Source organism: Oratosquilla oratoria, chromosome 8 (genome assembly GCF_046742065.1).
Source record: "Oratosquilla oratoria isolate Oo_2021 chromosome 8, ASM4674206v1, whole genome shotgun sequence".
NCBI lineage: Eukaryota > Metazoa > Arthropoda > Malacostraca > Stomatopoda > Squillidae > Oratosquilla > Oratosquilla oratoria.
Genome location: NC_134784.1, coordinates 20,234,397 through 20,260,278, shown reverse-complemented (window position 1 = coordinate 20,260,278; position 25,882 = coordinate 20,234,397). Strand labels below are relative to the sequence as shown.

The following is a 25,882-nucleotide window of genomic DNA, read 5'->3' as shown; positions in this document are numbered from 1 at the left end:
TAGTTGTAATGACTCACTGCTGTATTCCAATGTACATCTGCCTCTTTGACTATAGTTAAAACAAGTTGTAACATAATTACACCTAGGTCTCTTAATCCAACACTCGCTAAACACCACTTGTGTGGATGTTTTGGACCCAGGATATAAACCCACTTTGAGAATTGGTGGTGTTGGCCTGGGGCCAAACATATGCACAAGTGTTGGATTAAGAGACCTAGGTGTAGCTTCACATGTATCCAAACCACATTATTTCTGCTGCAGCACTCTGAAATACAATTACAATAAAAACATTAATTGGCTCTGTTCTCCAACTCAGATACAACTCTTGCAATAAACACTAAGGTCAAGGAAAGTCACATGAACTAACAGTCTATGTATAAGAAATAAACTGAACCAAGATTTTACCTTGTACATGCTTCTCCTGTAGTACAAAGGAACTTGCTTGTGTACAGTACTCATCTGCCATTCTACTTGCAACGGCTATCCACAGAAACTTGGTGTTGAAACCTAATAGAAATAGAAACTACTGTTGTAGATAAAATTGCTTGAAATGTACTTTCAGAACATCACATTTTGAACATTTATTGTCACTAGATTAATCTTGTAAAGTAAAATGCTTACCTGTAATTAAGAATTACTGGAGAATTGGTATTTGGTGATGGGAACAAAAGCCTTCAAAAGAAAAATTGGAAACAATGCAGTGCAAGATGTAAAGAGTTGTGTTGATTGGGGGGGAAGATGCAAGTGAAGCAGAAAGCAGGTAGATTCACAATAAAGAATTAAGCAAGTCACTGACCAAACTTAAAATATAGAATGAAAAATTGTGGGAGAGGGTATGATACATGTATGATGGGCATATCAAGAAGAAACATCCCCTAATATATTTCATCCATAGTGATGATGGTGGTGGTGGTGGATATGAATGCAGAGATGTAATGTGATGTGGTGGTGAAGTGATGGTGTGATGATGTGGTGGTGAAGTGATGGTGTGATGATGTGGTGGTGAAGTGATGGTGTGATGATGTGGTGAAGTGATGGTGTGATGATGGTGCTGGTGGTAATGATGTGATGGTGATGGTGGTAATGATGTGATGGCGATGATGGTGCTGGTGGTGATGATGATGGTGACGATAGTGTTGGTGTTGATGTGATGGTAGTAATTTGGTGATGTTTATGGTTATGGTGATGTGCTGGTAATAGATATATTGACAAGCTTTAGAACCAAGTGGTAATTGTGTAGTTAATACAAGTTATTCTTTTCTACACCCATGATATACTTTCATTGGCAACAAAACTGGTTAGATATATTAGGGGGTGCTTTGTCTGGCGAGGGGGGGTTGTCCTACACTCATGATGGGAAGGGGATCAATTGGTTGACTCAAGTTTACCAGTAATTCTAGCTTTGTGTACAGGTGGTAGAATTGGAATTGTGCTGTTTGCATATTCACTTACTTGTGGATTTGAATCTCGCATATTGCTCTAATTCCCAACAGTGACTATACTTGCCCTCAACTGTCAAAGCACATAAGGCAAAGGTGACAGCTACTCACCTCCTGGCATAGGTTCCTAATCACCTTCCTTCTTCCATCTTTGTGGACAATTATGCACCATCACATATTGGTCTAGTTAGTGGACAGAATAGTTCATTTTTTTTGTCAATGCCTAAGATCAGTGTCATTATGGTTTGAGGGGGTAGATGCGAGAGTAGGTGGTTACTGCAGTGTTGTGTAAATCAGACATTCAACTAGTACATGTGGTAATGTGAAAGCATTTGCATTAGCAGGTTGCCGTTTTCAGTAGTTTACCAGAACTATCCCTGTGGACAATCTTGCTCTACTGCCATGCATTACCTTGTATTTCAGAAGTTGGTCTAGTTATTATATAGTTTGGTTAATCAAGTTGTTTTATGTAGTTGTGATGACTGAAGTATGTGTTTTGTAACCCAGGCTTTGGGGTGGTCACTATTAAGCGGCCCATACACGATCAATTATATTGCGCAATTTCATTGTCAATACTCTGAATTGACAATTAAATTGACCATGGGCGATATATCGCCCATACACGGTCAATATATCGCCCATACACGGTCAATTTAATTGTATGGGTGATATATCATCCATACACGGTCAATTCAGAGTATTGACAATGAAATTGCGCAATAAATTGATCGTGTATGGGCCGCTTTAGAGGGGGTACATGACAGTAGGCAGTTTTCATGGAACATCATGGAAGTTGTACGTGATAACAAGGGGAACTTTATAATGGTGAATGAAAGAATAGTTCCTCGTCTTGTAATGGGCACATGAGGCAAGAATATCCAGACATGTTCTTAGACATACCAGTACTAGTCCCATTTCAAAATTGTTTGTCCATTATTCATTGCTGATGATGACAATATGAGACAGCACCCAGCAGATTACAGATTCTAAGTGGACTGAGATTTGGATGATCCATGAATGGATTCTGTGGACTAGTGTGAGGCAGGGTTTAATGGTGTAAATTGTCTTAATCTAATATACAATATAGGTTAGGGGGTTGTGGGTGGATAATTTATAGGGTAGTGAGGATGGAGAGTTCAATGGTAGAGTCTTAAGGCAACAGATTAGGGGAGTGATACAGATCACAGATCTCCCTTGGTGTGGCTGTCCGGGTGGAACCGTTGGTTAGGGGGAGGGGTTATCTGATTGAATGCAGCGTAGCAACTCCTGGTGTGATTATACAGGATCAAACTTGTTTCCCATCTCAAAGCTGATGCAGTTCAAGACAGGACTTTTCCATATTGCTATACCGTACTGTTTGAGGATAATCCAGGGTGATCTTGGTTGCAGTTTTTTCATTCAACTTGGTTTGGGTATTGGGTACTTAGGACCATTGATGACCTGCAAGACTGACAGCATAACCGACCTTTTCCTAAACCTGTCGACCCTTACCTTCATACGGAGGTGCAACCCTGAGGGGCTGACACACACTCTGGACTTGGCCCAAGACCCTCCACTATCAATTTCAACTCTCTTTTACACTCTATGTCTTTTCTTATGGTGGCAAGGTTGTAAGCACTGGGTTGAAAGTAGAGGGGGTAGGTGGCTGAGTAGGTTTATGGGTTGTGGACGTGATGAACTGGGAGGGGGGGGAAGGGGGGTGCAAATGATGGAAGATGAAGGGCAAATATTGGAGAGGTGCAAATGAAGAATGAATGGAGCAGGGAGTGGGCTTGAATGCTGGAGAGAAGGGAATGGAATTTTACAGTAGACCAGCATTTCCTGTCATTGCCATGGTCCCCTCATGTGTATGCACCCTACTCCCCTCTAAGTTCACAATTCTAATAGCTCTACGAGTGCATTTTGTGAATGGTACTTCCCAATGGAAAAATGAAACCTCAGAAACCCTCCCACGTCATGCCATGCAATAATGCATTGAGAATAACAATAGGATGCACCAATACACCACCCCAATAGAACACACTGAAACCAAAATTGTACCCACAGATTATCATATTAACCCCTTCCATACAGTGCTGCCTACGTAGGCAGCATGGGGAGCAAGTGGATACGCGAGGCTGCCATATCGGCGTCTTGATTATATTTATTGTAGTTGTCCCTGCGTAACTGAAATACTCTCTAAACTGGCTTCATCACATTTTCTATGGTTATCAAAATTCATGGGAAGAGAAAAGATAGATATAAGCGGTAACTATTTTTTATGATGCGAGTATTATGACACAACATCGTACGTCTGGCAGCTAATGCTGCCTGCGAGATTTTGGCCCCGAGTGAAGTGGTTAAAATGGTAAGCACAGTTTGATGTCAGATTTCTTAAGCATGAACACAAACACAAAAGCAGCTTACTACTAGAATATACACTTACCTCCCACCTGCATCATACACCCAACAAATGCATTCACACCCAAATCACTAATCAAGCTCTTAGACTGACCACCAAACCCCACAGTATATTAGCATGCCAATGCTCATGACATCATCCACCCCTAACACAGAATATGTCTAACCACATTAACTACCTTAGGTGCACCCATCACATAGGACACTCAGCACATCCTACAATCTCTAGACAATACTTCCCTAAATGACCCGAGGGGTTGTCCAGTGGTCATTGCCAGTTACCTGGGAGTTGTGGGGACCTGGGACAAATAATCATTTGACCCAGGTCTTTTGATGGACAAGAAATGGGTACTGGGGATGCAAGGAAAAAAGGGTCATCTGGAGGGGTACCCACAGTGGTGGGCAGCGATAAATTTTGCAATAAAGCGATAAATTAGTCCTATAATGATAAAGCGATAAATTTCCAAGATACCTTAACCCATTCAACTCCGATGACAAGATTCCTTGTCATTTGGTCAAATAAAAAAAAAAATCATAAAACACCAAAATGTTTGATCAAACACCAGAAAAATATGACGTCAATCCTCAGCGAACTGACGTCATATTTTTCTGGTGTTTGATCAAACATTTTGGTGTTTCACGATTTTTTATTTTATTTGACCAAATGACAAGGAATCTTGTCATCGGAGTTTAATGGGTTAAAGCGATAAATACAAAAATACTCAATCTTTTATACTTATCCATTTAAAAACCTCTTTTTTTTACACTTAAAACACCATATCTGTTTGCCGCGTAACAATGAGCCTGTAACCTCCCGCCGTAACAGTTTTTCGTCTTCTACTTTATCACTGGATTTATTGCGGGAAATTTGAAAGCGATAAATATAAGCGATAAAAAATTTCCGGTTAAAGCGATATTATCGCTTTACTTATTGCAACACCCACCACTGGATACCCATGATACTGCATGGAGCAGAATTTAATACAAGAGGAAAGGAAGACTAAAACGTTGGAGACAAAACTAGACCGGAAACAGACACCATACACTCCAGACAAAAAGATATCTTACACTAAAGAGGTTACAATTCAAAGAAAAGTTTTTTGAGCAACTTCGGGCCAACTCGGGCAATAGCTCTAGGTTTTCCTTCAAGAGATATGAGGTTCCACATTAATTACTATTGTGGTTTTGTAATAAGTCAGCCCAGATGCTGTGACGACCAATTGCTATTACTGTGCACAATGTAGTACAACAGTATAATCCTGAGCAGCAATATCCAAGTTTTCTTCAAAAGGAGTATAAAACAAAAACAAAACAAAAAAATTGCTAAACTCTTTACTTAACACATTTGAACTCAGATATTCAGCACTTGTAAATCATAACATTTGATGTGGTTTCTGGCAACACAGAATTACACAAAACAGGTCATACCCTATAACATACAACTGTTATTTGTAGTTTAAGAATTTCCATACATTGAGCTCTCAGAAAACTACTTATCTATTTTCATAACTGGAAGAAATTATCTTCTGTTGACACAGTGTCTGATGGCTAAGGCAATTTCTGTTCATAACATTCTCTCTCTTCAAGAATCTTCAAGGTGGAGAAACAATTTTGTTCTGGTTTTCCAACTTCAACCTCTTTTGTTTTTCTTTGAAGGCTTAGGTGCTTTCTGTTTACCTTTGCCTTCTGGGAGGTTCTTTGAAGGGACAGCAGAATCTTGTTTCTGCTCTTGTTGATCCAACTCATCATTTTTGACATTTTTTATTCTCTTGACAACTGGTTTGTTACCAGTGTGAAAGAGAAACGGGACTTTGACATTCATTCTAACCAACTTGTGATATGTCCAATCAGAATTTGTACTGACCATGGCTCTTGTGTTTAGAACATGGAAACGATCTTTCCTGCGTATTATCAAATAATCAACAAGAAGCAGTTCCTCCGTAAGCGGGTGAACCCACGTGGTCTTATAAGATTTCTTTTGCCTAAATACTGTGTTCGTAATCAGAAGATCTTGTTTGGCACACATTTGGAGAAGCGAATGCCCAGTAGAGTTCGGCATTCCGTGACCAAAGTTACCAATGATTTTGGGCCACTGAAGTGCATCCCTCCCAACACAGGCATTGAAGTTCCCCATGAGATATATTTGATAATAATCTGGGATATTTGACACAAATCGTTCTAGAATGCCATAGAATTCTTTCCTTGCTTGATACCCAGCACTTGGTGGTGGGCCATAGACACTCACAAGAACAGCATAACGCTTCTTCTTCAGGGGGAGGCGCATTGCCATTATATCATCACTGACAGAAATAGGTGGCTCTGTTAAGGTATTAGCAAGAGAGTCTTTCAATGCAATTCCAACAATATGCCTCCTTTCCCCTGCCCTTCCATTCCAAAAGAAAATATAGCCACCTTCTCGTTCATATGGACAATTTCTGTGTACATACTGTGTTGCACTGACGGATACTGCATCCAATTTGAACCTTTCGAACTCGGTAGCTACAAGATCTATTCTTCGTTCGGCTCTATTGTAGGGATTGTCCAATTCTCCAGCATCCCAAGTAGCAAAATTCATAAAAGTTAACTGTGGTACATGTATATCTTTATCTTGACCGCAGTGAGGGTGACCTTACTGGGGGCGGTTCCCCAGTCAGGTGGATGTGAGGCAGGCTATGTTTAGGGCACCTTTTCTAGCCCTCTCCCCATCTGGGGTGAGCAGAGTGGATCCTCAAAAGGGCTGCTCAGTCATGTGGGTAGCTGCCGAGCTGTGATGCTGCCTCAATCCCAACACAGAACGACCATCTTGCCCACACCGCCTATGTGCAGTTTCGTAACTAAAAGCTTCCAGAGATCACCTTCCCCTGCCCCCATCATTACTCACCGTCGCCATAGGACTTCTGTAGTGATGATGGATGGATAGATGAATGAATGGAACTACATGAATGCATATGAAATAACGAAGTAGAGGTAGATGTGCGCTCTTACGATATCTAATTTTAGATGATCCTTATCTTGATAATGGAACACATCATGCCTGTACAGCCTACTTGCTTGGTGGAAAATACAATAAATCAACTTCTTAGGATCACCCACTTTTGCAACAGTCAGTAATGACTGAATGAACTATATCACACTGGCCTCTTCAGGAACAGGATAGTTTTGAACACTGTCCAGTGGATGACCAATAAGCATTTGAATGTGGTGATCCTGCTCCCTCCTGTAAGTCCTGTAAGCATCCTAACCTTGTCCTGCAGGTACAGTCCCCAATAACTGACACTCAAGTCTCCCAAGATCTCTCTCTTAACTTTGACAATTTCCTCCATCTTTTCCCACAAGGGAAGCTGAGAATCAGTGACTACTCTCTTCCTTTTCCTACAACGAACTGATCACGCAAGTCCCACACTAATACCACACAGTCAACAATCCAACATTTCTTCCCAGAGAGATCTACAGGAGTGCTCAAGGACTGTTTCCAGTCACTGAAACTTGAGGAACAATTAATATGGAAAATTATGTTGCCATAGTAGACGTAAGAGTATATTTGAGCATGCTAATACCCGTAAAAACCCTTTTCAATGATGGTCATAACTAACAAGAAAACAAATTATGGCATTGTGACTATGGTACATGGCACAATGGCAAAGCATACAATTTTCAGCAATTTGATAGCAAACACAAGTGTTCTTCGAGTCAAAATCATGCTTAAGTTATTACGATAGAGGAGAGATTTAAAACGCATAGCAGAAGAGTGATTGTAAGTTAAACATGATCAGCATACTTTTGGATGAACATTTGTCCCCAATCCAAAGAAAACAAGACAGGACTGATCTGTAGGGGTCCTTAAAATCCATCTGGTTGTACAAAACTTGTATAGTCAATACCCCATGTGGAAACAAAGCACAGGAATACCTCACTATACAACCGAGCTGTGTTCCCAGCTGACTGGTCGCAATGCGAAAATTTGTATATCGAGGTGGGTTTTACGTGTAAATAGGGGGGGGTTTGTTCATGGACCCTGTCAACCCCCTCCTCAAATTTTGCCTCCTGGGACTTTCACATACACCAACATTTGTTTTACCTAAGTTATAGCACTCGGTCGTATAGTGAGGTATTCCTGTATACAATAATGATCACATGTGTCCTCGTACAAAATGTGGGTGTCAATATTCATGATGGTAATGTTGTACCTGCCACGAAGTTCTTCAGTCAGAAAGTAATGCAGTCAAACCTGCTTTAGTTTCAGTAAATGAAAAGCCCCAGAGGACTCAACAATGGTTCCTTCCATAGATCTTTGGAAAGGAACTTTGAACTGTTGTGCGTAGTATTATTGGAGTTCATATACATATGCATGTCACTTCCTAGCAAAAAGTGGGAGGTAGTCACTAGTTTTCAGCTCACCTTGATCAAAGGAAAGAGATAGAGAGAAAAGCGGAGATGGTGTTCAGTCTACGTTGACTAAAATTTTAGACCCAAATCACCAAAGTGCTAAACCCCCTTGCCTGATTTTTGATTGGCAAATATCTCAGATGTCCGTCAACATCATGTGAAGTACATACAAATCACTGGTCCATGAGGAAGTCTAAAACTTGAGACAAATACAAGGCTTACAACTCAAAATTATATCTTCTCAGTTACCAGTTTATCCTCAAAATGATTCTTGAACTATTAAAGTAAAAACCCAATTCCCTCAACATTTGGATCAAAGAAATTAATCTAGGCAAATTGTCATTTTACAAATTTTGCAATTGAAGGTCCAACTCCATTTCCCAACACTGTTAAATAATTTAAGTCTGTTGCACATTTTGTCTCGTGTGTCAGCATGGAGTCACTGCTATTTTCTTCAGTGTAGTCAATAAAGATGCCAAGGTTTTATTTCTGCCAATGGGACCTGAAAAGAAGACCACAGTAAATCTTGACTCATTTTCGTCAATATATTTGGGAAGTTTTGTAAAATAGACCAGATTTCATGTACAGCCATGTCATTGAAAACTTACATTTTCATAGGCACTGACTGCATAGCTACAGTATATGCTGTCAATTTATTTTTATTTATTTATTTATTCTTTTTGAGGAGGCAGACCTATAGATCAGAGCCACACATTTGTCTGAGAAAAATCTCTCAAAGGAATGTTGACCCTTTATTTATTATCATTATCATTATTTATTTTATTTTTTCTACTACTGCCGTCCCACCTTGAACCTATACTTAACCACTTCCAGGTCTTTATAACTTTTTCCTATGTGTTTCTGATGGTAGCAAATGGAATATTGCCATGTTCCCATGCACGTCTGAATAGATACCTAAATGGAATAGGGTGTGGGGACAAAGAAGTTCCTTTTCTGCATTTTTTTCCTTGCAGAGTTGATGCAAAGGAAAGTCTGCGGAAAACCCTCACTAGAACCCTTGTATCTAGGGCTTTGAATATGTGCAAGTGTGGAATGGATAAGGAGAAAAGGGAGATTGGTGGCACATTGTGTAGATGGATAGATGTATTAGCACTCAATTAAACAAAAGTGAAAGGGAATGGCAGGCTTGTATTTGGCTCTGTTGTCAATGGATGAAGTGATAAAATTTGTGATGAACAAACATGAGGCACCATCCATAATATCTATAATGTTGACAGTGGAGAGAGGACAAAGGAGGGAAGGTGTGTTTACATAATTGTAGTATACAGAAAATGAGCAACTGGGCCTATATTACTTTCCAATAAACAAGAGTGGTGGCCAGTCACACCACACATCCACCCCTCAGCCATTCTAATGGTCACTCTATGTGTTTACCTAGTTGTATTTTGCAGAAGGAGCTATGCTCATAGACCCCCGCAGTTGTATCTTCCCACATCCAGTTCTTTCTTAAAGTCATGTATAGTTTTAGCACTCATTGTTTTCTCTTTCAATTTATTCCATGTATCTATCACTCTGTGTGGAAAGCTATTCTTTTTCAGGTCTCTTCTGTAACTGTTTTTCTTAAGTTTCTCCTTGTGTCCCCTTGTATTTCTTCTGTCCCATTTAAGTAGATCATCCCTGTCGAGGATTTCCATCCCTTTCATATGTGGGTGTATGCACACAATAACTATGGCCACAAGAACCCAGATACAGTCACCTGACACCGAACACCCCATCTTACTTTGCCCTAATCTAACCATACGGAAACAAAACATTTCTTCCTTAAGTGACTTATAGGTCAATCCAATACTTGCTGCCAGTTATCTGGGAGCCATGGGTCTTCTGCAAGATAGATCTGGGGCAACAGATTACTTGACTGCATAGAACTGTCCTCCACCACACCATACTGGCCAAAGGACAATGCAGCAAGGTACAGCTCAATTCTTTTACAAGACGTAGTTTACCAGCATTACTTCCTTGCTAATTGTCCACTAAAAATAATTCATGCAACATGCAAGAACATCTACTTAGGCTGTGCTATCCTTTGGTCCAAATTTATTGATACTACTATTACAAATATACCATGATAAAAATTCCTTAACATGCATTTTCCTACTGTTACTCTACTCATCACTAACCCTCACAGAACTCAGAACCATTGAGCCTCTTTAGTGGAACCCTAGAAGTCCAGGAACCCCAGTTAAGTAATGCTGATCTAAGAGTTCTGGGACAGTATCTTGCCAATGACTTCTATCCTAGGGAACAAAATCATGCAGAGGATGTGGAGATGCATAGGTAGTAAAGGAAGGATTTATGGAGGGTAGAAGAAAGGAAGGATGGGGTAAGATAAATATGGCAAATCCAAATGTATATAAAATAGGCATGAAAACTCAAACACTTCATGTAATTTCAATTATTTTTACCTTAATATATGCATGAACGCTCATTCCAAGTCTTCTTACTGTTTGCCACTTTGACAGTTATATATGCTGAAGTATTGTGTTCTGTTAAAAATAAACAAAATAATGAAATAAAAATAAATAAATATTTAAGATAGTTCTACACCATACCTATGATATTAACAACCTAGTTATTGGCAAACCACTGTATTATCTCTTCTCAATTTATATCTTACCTGGACCACAGCAAGGTCATTTTCTGTGGCTACTTTCCTAATCTCTCCAAAGCGGGCATTACTAGTAGCGTAAAATATGTCAAAGTTTATGGATGATATAGTTGCTTGCAGTTCAAAAGAAATTTTACTCATCAGGTGACTATGTTTGAAAACCAGACTAAAAATTGAAGTGTTCATCATTATCTTCAACTATCTCAGGCCAGTACTGATGTCATTAGTCTTGCAATACTAATCCGTTCACAGTTGCAAGGCCCATTGCCCCCATGGAGAGATGCTGCCTAGTTGGTCACAGCAGCATGAGCCTTTAGGCGTGCTCAGGCCCATGAGACAGGCTGCACTGGATTACATGTTACCAATGGCAGGAAAACCTGGCCTGACATATCTTCCTAGTCTTGGGCAATTCCCCCCGCCCTCAGTCCATTCAGCTGAAGAGAATTTAGTTCTAGATAGTCAAATGTGAAGCAGACTTGTCACTGACACCAGCAACTCTATCTTCAAAAGCTGAAGTTGATTGATAGCAGGTTATGGTTCTGAAACAAGAAAAATTCACAGTGTATGCATGTGTGTATAAGCATGACAAAGAAGTAAATGGCAATACTAGCACTGTTCAACTTGTATATAAAAACAACACTGGCAACATTATGACCTAGAGCTGGAATTTATGGAAGACAAATATACATCCCTTTGGGCTGTGTCAAAATATCATTCACCTAATAAGCACCCCCTGCCCCTCCATCTCTTGCACAACAATACCATACAGTCATTCTCCACTCATTCCTATCTCCTGCCTTCTCCCTTCTTTGCTCAACAGACATTCCTCTCTTGCTTAGAGTCCCCTCCACCCCATCCATCCATCTCATCCCCTCAAGTTCACTCCATCCACCTTTGCCTTCATCACCTCTTTTACTAGTCTTTCATCACTCATTCTTTCCATGTGTCCAAACCATCACAATACTCTTTCATGACCCCTATCTGCCATCTCCTTTTCCACTCCCAATCTCTTCCTCACCTCGTTTCTCATTCTATCCAACCTAGTACCCCCTACCATACTTCTCATACATTCCATCTCAAACACATTTAAACTTCTCCTCTTTGCCTCTCTTAAGTTCCAAGTCTTTGTTCCATACAATGCTAGGGGTGGGGTGGGGGGGTTTGCCAGTTAAGTGAAGTGGCCTTGCTGCATTGTGTTTGACCCAGGGCAGTTGGCAGATGCAGGGATGACACACCATCCTTAAGGAGCTGAGATGGGAGGGGTGTGGGGCGGGATAGTGGAATGGATGGGAGTGGGTGCATGCCTCTGATTTAGCTACCTCTCTAATAAGGGGATAAAAAGCAACTCCCTAAAATACTCTGCCCACCTTCCTCTCACTGCCTTCTCTTCCATTATCATCTCTCCATCTGCATCATTTAACCAATCCTCTCTACTTGATTTGCCTCCTCTTCCTCTTTTAATTGCTTTCTAAAACATCTTTTTATTACTTTCAAAATTTCTGTCATACTCTTACCCCATTTCACATCTACTCTTCTCTTTGCAAGAGAAAATTAAATATGGATCTTGCAAATTTTAATACAACATAATATACATTTCTCTTGGTGTAAATCAATACCCCCCCAAAAAACTTGCTAAAATGGAGCTGCAACAATAGGTTCAAGATGCCATGTTGCCGTCTGTTCATTCCCGCCAAAGTCAGTTTGACGTTAGCATTGACATTGTGTACAAGGGTGCTCCCACTCCAAATGATGTCACCACACTATAAATATTTTTAAAACAGTGCTACAGAGCCGAGATTCATGCTTTTCTTTAAGCCATGAAACTCCGACACCCCATAATCTAATCAGATGTCAAAACTGGCTGTTATCATCCCTGGCAATGACCCTAATGACCTTTAAAATGGCAGGTACTACATTAGTAAATGCAAGTTAGGTTGGGTTGGTTAGGTTAGCCTATAAGAATTTATCATAATTTAATTTCTTCATCCTCCACAATTTTCAAGACAAAGATGACGTCTAAAGCAGTCACTTTGGCTCCATTCTTTACTGTATCACATTTCACAATATTTTCCATTGCCAATTTCTACCAAGAAAAACATATTACATTGATGTATTATAATTAACAACATGGAAGGTTAATATTCTATTGCTATATTTTGTAGGAGTGCACTTCTAATATTTACCAAGTGAATAACCTAACAATAATAAAATGACTAAATATGGAGAAAATATACTGGAAATAAAAAGCATGCATGTGTACAACACCACAGACAAAACAACTATGCCAGCAGCAGCAGCTTCTTCCTGTTTTGGAAGAGAGCGGACCACACAGGGCTCGTATTGTGGTGGTAAAAAATGAATTTGCATTGACAAAATGCAAACATACATATACCAAAAGCTTTTTCCCACCCTTACATGGGAGGTAGCCAAAAGACAAGTCATAGATACCACTCACACCCATTCCATCTCCTAAATATTCCACTCCCCTCTTATCCTGGCACCTCCTGGATGACGGGTCATCCCTGCATCTTGTCCACTGCCCTGGGTCAGAAGCAGTGTCGCACTGCAGTTTTGTATAAAGAATAAATTTCATAAAAAACATTGATCTAAAAGAAAAACCCATTTGCATGTGATTGCAATCCAATTACCACTCGAGCAGCCTCCAAATCTTTGGGTAAGAATATCCAACTAGCCTCGTATTCACTGTTCCAACCATTAGTATTGTGGTTGTTGGACACCGATGGCAATTGGACGTATATTCCACACATGAATTGGGAAAGCAGGTGAGGAGACAAATGTCTACTTATGATCCTAGCTGTACTGTGCATTGCTGAAACTGTTGAAGTATGGAAGACAAATGAGTGGAAGGGTGGCAAGCTAAACACAGAGAACAGTTGGAGTTTTATTCACCGACGTTTCGTCTTTACCAGGACATTCTCAAAGTACATACAGTCTCAGAAAATGAACAGCTTATATAACTTATCCTTGCCGTGTGAGGGAGAGGAACACGGCAAGGATGGTTTATATAAGTTGTTCATTTTCTGAGACTGTATGTACTTTGAGAATGTCCTGGCAAGGACGAAACATCAGTGAATAAAACTCCAACTGTTCTCTGTGTTTAGCTCACCACCCTTCCACTCATTGCTGAAACTAGCTAGAATATCCATCAAACCACAAAATACACAAAACTTATCTGCTCCCAACCGAATATGGCACAAAATAGATTGGCTGATGCAGCACAAAAAGAACTACCCAATTTTTTCAAAAGACCAAAAACAAGTTGGACATATTTCTGGGTCATTAACCCCTTCCATACGGTGCCGCACACGTAGGCGTCATGGGGAGCGAGTGTATTCGCGAGGCTGCCATATCGGCGTCTTGATTATATTTATTGTAGTCGCCCCTCCATAATGACATTCTTTCTAATTCTTTTGTAATCGCATTTTCTATGGTTATCAAAATTCACGGGTGAAGAGAGAACGATCGATATAAGCGGTGACTATATTTTATGGTGCGAGTATTATTACGACACGTCGTACGGCTGGCATTGGCTGCTGCCACCGAGATCTAAGTCCATGACGCCTACGTGTGCGGCACCGTATGGAAGGGGTTAAGGATGAGTCACACTCGCCTAGTTCTAGAATTGTTTTTCTTCGTAAATTGAATTTTCTTGAAACAGTACCACTTAGAAACACAAAAATGACTTGTTCATGAATCACAAAGCTGACAAGAATGATGAAGAACAGCATCAAATGTTTCTCTGCTGCAAAATTGTAATCAATTCATTTGCTTCCAACCCATTGTCATAGAGAACTTATTAGTGTTTTCACACTAATACGCCATGAACATGGTTAACCCATAAAGACCTTGGATCCTTGGGACTACAAGTAGCACATGGCCTCTGTAAAACATTTTTCTGTCTCACTTTATGGCAATCTGGTTTGGACTTCACTTGCCGAGAGAGCAAATTATATCTGGTTATGTTTGTCAATGGCCATTGGGAAATTTCAGGTGCCACACCTCAACTGACACTACAAATCACCTGGTCCTGGACGAGACTGCTCCTTGACCAAAATGAGGTTGAGAATGTGTTGAATCGTTTCTAAGAATACCAAGACAACTTATAAAAGCAATACTGCGGTCTCACTAAACGCCGACCAAAGTCGACCAACGCCGACCAAAACCATACAATGACGGTTTTTGCTCAAATGCATAATTTATATATAAAAAATAGCATATGGTTGCTTATTATACCTATTTTCTTTAAAATGTGTGATTTCCATGTAAAATCATCAAAGAGAAGTTACGTTTTTATCCTCTGCAAAATTACCAACCGGCAACCAACGCCGACCAAACCCAAACAATGACGGCTTTTGCTCAAATGTATAATTTTAGATAAAAATTAGCATATGGTTGCATTATTTGACCTATTTTCTTTAAAATGTGTGATTTCCATGTAAAATCATCAAAGAGAAGTTACGTTTTTATCCTCAGCAAAATTACCAACCGCCGACCAACGTCGACCAAAACCACACAATGACGGTTTTTGCCCAAATGCATGATTTATATATAAAAAATAGCATATGGTTGCATTATTTGACCTATTTTCTTTAAAATGTGTGACTTCCATGTAAAATCATCAAAGAGAAGTTACGTTTTTGTTATTTGAGCAAAAGCCATCATTGTTTGGGTTTGGTCGGAGTTGGTTGCCGGTTGGTAATTTTACAGAGGATAAAAACGTAACTTCTCTTTGATGATTTTACATGGAAATCACACATTTTAAAGAAAATAGGTCAAATAATGCAACCATATGCTAATTTTTATATATAAATTATGCATTTGATAAAAAACCATCATTGTTTGGTTTTGGTCGGCTTTGGTCGACTTTGGTCGGCGTTTAGCGAGACCCGCAATACTGAGCTATACATCAAAATTTGAATTTAGATACATCTCAAGATAAAATTGTGTATTGTACCTGTACCTTTCCGTTTGAAAATCTTACTCTGACCAAGCCCTTGTCCAAAACGTCTACAGCCGGAACATCCTGAGTCAGTTCCCATTAAAAAATAAAATAAAATAACACATCGCATTCACGACATAGCATACGCTCGACTCCGCCAACACTTACACCCAAACATTAACATTACTAAAAGCTATATATATTACCCATACCCTTCTTTTGGGCCTATACTTATTATAGCTGCTACAGCAGAAACCTATCACTCAAACAATATCGTATAAACTTTAACTTCACTGTTTCTTGATCTGAAACTACTAACCAACCACTTGCCGGTAATCATTTAATTATTCCTTTACAAGAGATAACCTAGTATCTTAATGCTTCCAATACCCCAACCACGTGTAACATGTTAAACTCATAAGGTCATTCTCACCGTATTAGAGGCAATAATTCTCCCCAGCTCGTAGAAATATTCATCTTAGCTGTGGATTCGAGGTGTTTCCTCACACCTTCCATACTTATCTTTTAAATGAACAGCGCATGCGCAAATAAACATTGATTGCCTATGCTATATTATCAACATTATTGCTTAGTGTATATATATATATATATATATATATATATATATATATATATATATAGATATATATATAGATATATATATATATATATATATATATATATATATATATATATATATATGCAAAGTAGACCACTTGGATAAAAAAAAAAAACTAACGAAGCAGAGCGCTTTCCTTTATTACATCTAGTGCAATAAGTATTTTTTGCACTGGATGTAATTATACGAAAGCGCTCTGCTTCGTTAGTTTCTTTTTTCCAAGTGGTCTACTTTGCATAAGTGAACACACGTACCCGTGTTCTAATTGGCATACATACATACATAATATATATATATATATATATATATATATATATATATATATATATATATATATATATATATATATGGTGAATCATACACATGTAACATTACGCGAACGTTACTTGGACTATGGTGACGAGGGAGTGAATGAAGCTCGAGTGGGTTGCTGGATTTTATTCTGGTTAGTGCGAGTGTCGACCTAGGCTGGGTCGGGCGGTTGGGCGGCCCGACCGCAAAGTTTGACCGCGAGGCCTTGGGTCGCGCTCCGCCTGTGACAAGTGCTGTAGACAACTGCCTGTGGAGACCACAACCTGGCTCCTTATATACACGACCGACGTACGCAAAAGTAGCAATGGAACCAGCCTCACCGAAACATGGCTCGGCAGGGCCTAGATTGTGCTTTCATGAGGATACAAATACCTGTAGTATAGGCGTAATATGGACTAACCTACATAATAATAATACAAGGCCAAAGGCCAGCTATTTCTACGCAACATATAAATTCCTTGTCCATCCCATTTCTGCAGCGGCGATACTATAAGACAAAGTATCGCGTAGAAGCCCATGTAGGTGACTTTGTTCACACACGCGCGCGCGCACACACACTGTAGCTAAATTGTATTTGTGAAAAAATATATATCAAGAATAGATGGATAAAGCACCTGGAAGAAAACAATATAACAAACCCGAGACAAATTGGATTCAGACAGGGAAGATCATGCGCCACAAACTTAATCTGTTTTTATTCAAGACTAATAGATATAATATTCGTACAAGAAAGGGATGGGTGGGCTGATTGTGCTTTCCTAGACTTGCAAAATGCCTTCGACAAAGTACCACACGAAAAAAAATTATTAAAAAAAAAATGGAAAACATAGAAGGATACAAGGAAATTACTAAACTGGATGAAGGATTTCTTGTATGATAGAAAAATGAGAGTAGTGATCAGAGAAAAGAGTTCAGCTTGGGAGGAGGTGATTAGTGGCTTTCCACAGGGATCGGTATTGGCTCCAATAATCTTCGCTATTTATGTGAATGATATAGATGATGTGGATTGTTACATGAACTTCTTTGAAGATGATGCTAAATTGCTGAGGGAAGTTACTACTGAAACGGATTGTGAATCACCACAGAGAGACCTATTTAAAGGTTTGGAAATGGAACCAAAAGTAGGAAGTAGACTTCAACATCAAGAAATGTAGCATAATGGAGTTCAGAAAAGTAACAAAAGAATATTAGGACAATATAAATTTGGAACAAATATAGTAAAGAAAGTGGGATCTGAAAAATACCTGGAAGTAATTATCTCAAATGATGCCCCCTGATAAACAAAATTGACGGGGAATCTGTTGTGGTTACGGACAAGTCAGGAAAATGAAACTCACAATAACACTAAGAAACACAAGATTTAATGAATATTAGGTTTGTAGGTCATGGACGAGAGCTCGTAGAGGTAAGGTTCGGAGTGAAGGCCTCTTCAGGTGTCGTGGGCTGAGAGCGAAGGGCCACAAGAGGGAAGATCCAGGGTGAGGGCCTTCAAGTGTCGTGGGCTGAGTGCGAAGGCCCACTTGAAGCTTGGAGATGTGCCCGAGGCGGCTTGCTGGAGAGAACTGCGACTTGCGACTTGCGAGGTAAGACCACCCACTTGCGCGGGATCGGTTTTTGTGCGAGGGGAAGAAGGTCTGTAAGAAAATGAAAAGATAGTAGTGTATAAAAGAGGACTATTGCCACCGGGCGATTAAGCGAGCGATCAGGGGCTGTTGGTGGTCGTGGCTTGGGAGAAGTGGACTGGGAACTCGGACGGCGGCGCCGACGCCGGGATTAAAATCACAAAAAGTTCAGAAAATGGTAGGAGGCGTAGTATTAGAGAAAGGTGGAAAAACGGAAAAATCTTTAGTGGGAGGTAAACTGAAATGAGAAGATGTAGTATAAGAGAAAGTTAGAAAGGAAGCGAATTTTAGTCGTAGAAAAAGTAAGTGTAGATGTTTGTGCGCGGGCCGTGACTATGTTCGTGAGAGGTGTATGTATGTATGTATGAGTAGAATTCACTTCCCGCGTGTAGAGCGCGTTCCTGATTAGCCCCAGGTAAGGCCTGAACTGTTCCTCCTTTTCCCCAGGTTGGGTTTGAGATTATATAGAGTTGATTCAGTGGCGGTGCGAGGGGGGGCAGGCGGGCGGGTGTTGTATTATCTCTCTCCTTCCAATCACAACTCTGAAAACAGAGTATTACGTGATTGGGAATTGTGTGTAAATGTCAGAAGTGTAAACTCGCTCGCCAGCGTCAGCGAAGAGGCCAGCGTTAGGTTGCGGGCCGGTTGGACAGAGAGGCGTCCCAGTTCCTCTCCGTCGACCAGCCCGCGATCAGATGAGGGTTCTGAGTGAGAGTTGGGTTGGGCATCTGCTAAGCCAGCGAGCAAGTGTGCGTGTGCCTCTTTTCTTCCAAGCACTACTCTTAAAACAGAGAATTACATGACTTGGGAAATGTGTGTATTTGTCTTGGTGTAAACCCGCCTGCCGACGTCAACGAAGAGGTCAGCCTGTGCCAGACCGGCAGCAGCAAAGGAGATATATCTCTTCGCCACCACCGGCCGGCGAAGATTCCTGGGCGTTTGTCGAGAGAGCTGGAGTGGAGAGACGTCCGATCTCTAGGAGCGCTGCTTGTCTCGGCGAGACGCCGTCCTTTTAATGGACGCTGGTGGCTCAGCGAGGTCCCCAGAGAGCTTTCCTGAGTTTCTGATTGGCTGCTAGCTGGAGCTGGCCGAGACGTCTTGCTAACTTCGGCGAGTATATAGGCCTAGCTCGAGTTGTGTGACGGCCAGTCTGATTTTGACCAGCGCCGCGTCACCACAAATCTTACAACATGCTAAGATCAATAACGATGGCTTTTACTTAATTAGACGAAGAAATTGTTAAAAAAAAAAAAAAAAAACTAGTCACACTAATAAGGCCTAGACTGGAGTATGCTGCGACACTAAAGTCACGCAGTACAAAAAAAAAAAAAAAAATATTGACGAATCCAGAGAGGAACCACGAAAATGACTCCAACACTCAAACCTGTCATGGGAGGAGAGACTGGCTAAATTGAAATTCTGGCTTTGGAACAAAGAGAAAGAGGCGACCTGCTGACCATTTACAGAATCACAAAAGCCACAGAAGTCCTTGATAGAGAGGACTTACTGAATTGGTATAAGAGAAACACAAGGGGGCATGAAAAGAAACTCAAAAAGGATAGGTACAGAAGAGCCATAAAAAAAAAAAAAAAAAAAAAAATCCACAGAGTGGTGGATATCGGGAACAAACTGGATAAAACAATAGTGTGTGCAAAAACTATACACGAATTTAAGAGCAAACTAGACACTGCGATATACAAAGACGGGACACCACGGGCATAGCTCCCCTTCCCGTAAGATACTAGGTACACACACACGACTCGATGGCGCAGTGGTAGCGTTCGTGACCGCCACTATGGCGGTCTGGATTTGAATCCCGCCCAGGGTTGAATTAATTTCAGTATCGCTGCGCTACGAGTCGTTACTCCAACTCTCGTGGGCGGGGAGTTGGGGGTGTGCGTGTAAGGTCATAGCGTTACCCATAGATCGGTGATATATGAGCTCTGAGCTCTCATCCGGGAGGGAAATGGCTGTCGATCACGAGTCCAACACATAATCCAAGATCATGGTGAATCACACACACGACTCGCCGCCACAGTGGTAGCGTTCGCAACAGCTTCTACAGCGGTCCGAACTCGATTCCCGCCCAGGGATGAAATAATTTCAGTATCACTGCGCAGCGAGTCGTTACTCCAACCCTCGTGGGCGGGGAGTTGGGTGTGTGTGCGTGTAAGGTCAGAGCATTGCCCATAGATCGGTGATATATGAGCTTTGAGCTCTCATCCGGGAGGGTGATAGCTAAGGATCACAAGTCCAACACGTGCTCCAAGATCATGGTGTTTGGATACTGTTAACAACATAGCAAATATCAAGAATAGCAAGGGTCTCAGAACAAAGCCATGAGGAACTCCACTATGTATAGTCTTGTATTTACTAAAACTAATCAGCACAGATACTCTCACCTTGTTATGGTGTATGTGTATAGCACCGTGCATTTGTGATTATTGTGCGTATGTATTAATAAACCGGGAGATACATGTTTTCTCCCTTATATATTTACCACATGTTATATAATTATGTTGTACTTGTTATTGTAATATCTGGTTGCGATTCCTGTATGTTTTTCCCGCGCTGTGATTTTCCCCCCAAGTCTGAGCTTGGTGGCGTGGCTTGGCATCAGAGGCAGTCTTGGTTCTGCCTCCTGAGAAACTGCACACTTGTATATGTAGTGCTGTACAATCATTAATTTATTCATATTCAGTTTCAGTGACCACCCTTATATAATCTTTCATCTCAGAAGAAACTCTATCAGCTAAGCCAGAAGTGGATAACAAACACCTATAAGTGAGATTTTAGTGAGAAGGAGTGTGGGTATGACACCACATCATAAGTTTTATGCTACCACAGGGTGACGTATTACTTACCTTATCCTCATTATTTCTTGCTTCTTTGCTGATCCTGATGATGAAGACTCTTCTAGCTAGTTTCAAAATAAGAGAGGAAGAGTTTAAATGTATTTGAGATGAAATGCCTGAGAAATATAGTACGTTGGATAGAGTGAGAAATGAGGAGAGCGGGGATGGAAAAGGAGTTGGGAGATAGGGTGGATGAAAGAATATTGGGATGGTTTGGACACATGGAAAGAATGAGTGGAAAAATATTACTAAAAGAAATGTGGAAGGCAGAGGTGGTTGGAGTGAACATGAGGGGACGATCAAGAATGAGATGGATGGATGGGGTAAAAGGGGCTTTGCGAAAGAGGTGGATGTCTGTTGAGGATGGAAAGGAGAAGACAGAAGACAGGGGTGAGTGGAGAATGGTTGTATATGGATGATGTTGCAATACATGTAAGGGAGTGGGTGGAGATGGGGGTAGGACGTGTGTGTGTATGATAATTTGATGCAGCCTAAAGGGGTTCCTCCCCATCTTCTCTTTTTCTGCATGAAGAGAATGAAAGGGGGGGGGCGCCAATTAAATGAAGTGGCCTTACTGTGGATGTGCTGTGTCTTGCTGCATTGCTTCTGGCCCAGAAGGGATGACCTGTCATCCAAGAGGAGCCAAGAAAAAAGGAGGGAAGGGTGGTGAATGGGAGTGGAGTATATGGGGATGGAATGGGTGGGAGTGGATTATGCCTTTGACTTTACTTACTTTCCTTGTAAAGGGAAAAAAGCCCTTGGTATATGTATGTATGTATTTTCTATCATTAATTTTTATGCTGTGTTTGTGTATGTCTCCCTTTTGGGTCAAAAAGCTATGTAAGGGGGTACTCGGTTTATTTTCTGTCTTAAAAAGTTTGAGAACCTCTGCTGTACAGCATGGATATTATTTTGGCAGTAAGAATTGATCAGTGCTAAATAGACACTCTTAAAAAAAAAAAAAAAGGAATAAGCAAACTGAAAAGTAATAACATTAGGATATCAAAATCTTTTCTCAGAGAAATCTTAGTCTTAGCAATGGGACTTACTCCAAAGCTGAAGAAGGATCAGAAAACTGAGAAAGTTAATTAAATGGCACTAGTTAAATGCAAAGTGGTAACTGAAACAGAAGAACATGTATGGAGATGCTAACTGCAGTCAAGCATTGTAGAGAAATCACCAAATGAAGACAAAGCCTTTATTAGTAGTATGTTTCACACATTTGAGGTTTTTCACATAGATACTGGTTACAGAGTATATATATATATATACATATATATATATATGTATATATTTATATGCATATATATATATATATATATATATGTATATAGATATATATAGATATATATATATGTATATATATATTACTGTTGAATGCTAAAGCACAAGTGGCATCAATGATTTTTAGAGAACATTTCTCTAACTTTCTAAGTATCATTCTCTCTTCATGGTTCAAACTCTGGAGGAAAGTACGAAAGTCGTCAGATTGGTTTTCCATTTTATACCGACAGCTGTTTCAACCATTTCACATGGTTGTCTTCAGGGTAAAACTGATTACAAAAGTGAAAAACATTAGAATATAAAGGCCCGTGGGCCGTACAAACAACAGAAAAGAAATAGAAATGGTGGAAAATGATTGGTGGGAATATGCGGGTGGGCGGGGCCAGGAGGGGGGGGCCCTAGTCCAACGATGGGCTTATGTCGCGTCTTGTCGGGTTGTCACTTCCTCCAGAGTTTGAACCATGAAGAGAGAATGATACTTAGAAAGTTAGAGAAATGTTCTCTAAAAATCATTGATGCCACTTGTGCTTTAGCATTCAACAGTAATTGTTTAAGAGAAAGACTTTGCCCAAAAGGTGTATATATATATGTATATATATATGTATATATATATGTATATATATATGTATATGTATATATATATATATATATATATATATATATATATATATGTATATATATACATTGGGTCTCCCAATGTTGATGGCTTAGAATTAAAGTGCATTGTGGTCGTTAAAATGTGTGTATATATATATATATATATATATACATATACATATATATATATACATATACATATATCTATATATATAAAATGAGTGCTCATGGAAATGGTATTTGTAAAGGATAGGAGCCGAGGACCACAATGGAAATAAGCATAAGGACCACAATGGAAATAAGCTTACATACTTTTTTTGTGTTAACCTCTGCAATTGTAATTTTATTTCGAACTATGTGTTCTTTTCATTATCTGCACTTTGTGTATATTGTTACAATGCCAAATAAACTTACTTACTTAAACAATTGGGGACTAAATGAATCACTGGTCCAACAAATGGTGGTAAAATCATCATAGTCTAATGTGTGGTAATGGCACCCATATAACATAAATATAATAATTTCCACTTTTGGCTAAATGGAGTCTCCTGGCCCTACCAGAAGTACATCTTGAGATCAGTACAAAAGTTGGGTACAAATGAGAAGGTGGCATAGGCAACACTTGTGTTCTCATTTTTCTTTCTGGCCTGGTTCATAAGTTTTGGACCTTTTGGCCTGTAGAAGATGTTGTAAGATTCTCCATGTTTCAGTAAGACAGAGTCAGGAAATGTGTAAGTGTTCTCCTCTGAGGTCACTGAGGCCAGGGTGGAACCAGCCTCGTCTTGGACACCAATGATGCCCTCAACTGATGATGTCATTGAGTCTAGTTTGATTTCCTCACTTACTGTTAAGTTCTTGATAAGGAAGTCACCATAAATTTGGTCCAGCATGAAGGAAGTAGGTTTGACTGTCTTGCACTTAAAACTGAGCTCAAACATGGATTTGCGGTTCCTGCGCCTCCTCTTCTTGGAGTGACTGGTGGGTATAGTATCTAGGAGAGTTGAGTCTAGACTGATGCCTCGAATAGCCTTCAGGAGCAAGACAATTTCAGCATCTGTGAAAAGGTTCTTGTTGATCACATTATCAATGAACTCAGTACAGGTCATTGAAAGGAATCTTATCTCCTTTAGGAGGTCCTCAATCTCTTTCCGGAGGATCTGGTTGCCTGAGGATTCATCCTTCATCCTTGCCTCACCCCTGATACAAAAGAGAGTTGGGATAGGATTAACCTCCAATTGCATTCATATTTAGAATAGATTTTGTCTTACCTTATGTTTAGCAATTTCACTCAATTTTGGAGTAGTTTCTAAACCAAAGGCATGTAAACAGTTTCCTTCAATCCCCTATAGTATGGTTACTCTATGTATATTTTTTTTTCCAGTTAATGCTAACCTATTTCATTGTTGTTGTTGTTCCCTAGACTGTCTGTCCGAGCAGTCCCATCTCCCCAGGGAATGCCACAGCCGAAACTGGGTTTTCCCACAAATCCTTGATAGAGTGTATGTTGTGTTGTTTGCGTGCATGATTGTGTATAATGCAGTCTTCCATTATGTGTTGTACGGTATGGGGTGAAGTGTTACATCCTGGGCAGCTGTTCACAATGTGGTCATCCAGCCTCTTCTGGCAGCTTAGACCTATTTCGTTCATCTAAGGGGTGGTGTCAAGTCTTAGAATTTTTATCCCTATCAACCACTGTCTAAAATTTATTCTATCTATCAGTTAAGGCAAACATCCACTCCTATCCATTCCACTGTCATCCACCACCCACCGTTTCCCTCTCAATAGATGGTGGATTTTATTTTGATAGATACTATTGCTAATAGTGTATTAACACTTCATGCTGCCACTGAGAGATATTCTAGCAATAGTGTATTAGCACTTCATGCTGCCACTGAGAGATATTCTAGCAATAGTGTATTAGCACTTCATGCTGCCACTGAGAGATATTCTAAGTTCTTTGTATGCTATATGCTGAAAAATAATTACAGTTTTATAGGGTTCTCGAGAGAGGGGAGTTGTGAATAAGATGCAAGACAATGAGGATAGCAAAAAGTTCAGCAGTAAAAACTGAGGTAAAGTGTGAGGTGGGGAGGATTCAGATTCTGTGCCTGGAGGAGATACCACTGCAAAACCCACCCCATGGTCAGTACAGGAGCAGTTAGTGTTTATGTTAATGGGACATGAATGGTGAGAAAGGTGGGAGAGAGATTCCTGTTAGATGATGCTGGGGAAAGTGGGAGGAAATAACCAGGGGCCCAGGCATGTATTGCAACTGGAAGAACACAATAATCAGTCATCTCAGGCGTAAATAACAAGTCTGCCAATCTCATGTCATATGAATGGGCAGTGTGAGCAAAGGTTTGAAGAGTTGAAGGGACTGAAGAATGAAGATAGGTAGTGAGGAAACTCTTGATGCAGTAGAGATGTTTTATTGCTGTTAAAAAGTGATGGATATATAAGAGGGGGTATCCATTACCAGCGCACAAGCTTTTCACTGGGGTACTGCAAATGGTCAGGCCCCCGACAAGGGGAGGGGCAGGGGGGGGGCAATGCCCTGGGGCAGCACATTTTTTGGGGGGCAGCACTTTTGGTGAAAATAAGGTAAGGCAAATTCCCCCTAATGTACTTTTAATGCATGATTTATTTACTATGAGTTGTGTGTATGAATGATGTGAGTATAAACATTGTTTTGTGGATGAATCGTGCTAGTGACCATCAGATGTGGAAGGTGGTGGTAGTGGTGGTGTGTGTGGGGGGGGCAGCACTTTTCAACTCAGCCCAG

The 25,882-nt window shown here is 40.3% G+C and overlaps 1 protein-coding gene across 1 annotated transcript in view; it reads right to left on the bottom strand.

Annotated features, from left to right (window-relative positions):
- Positions 1-23,249: 23,249 nt before the first annotated feature.
- LOC143027622 (BTB/POZ domain-containing protein 6-like) overlaps positions 23,250-25,882 on the bottom strand; it is a 24,082-nt gene continuing 21,449 nt past the window's right edge. The window contains exon 7 of the mRNA XM_076188992.1: positions 23,250-24,297. Within this exon, the coding sequence (XP_076045107.1) occupies positions 23,655-24,297 (643 nt within the window). The 3' untranslated portion in view covers positions 23,250-23,654. The remainder of the gene's footprint in view (positions 24,298-25,882) is intronic.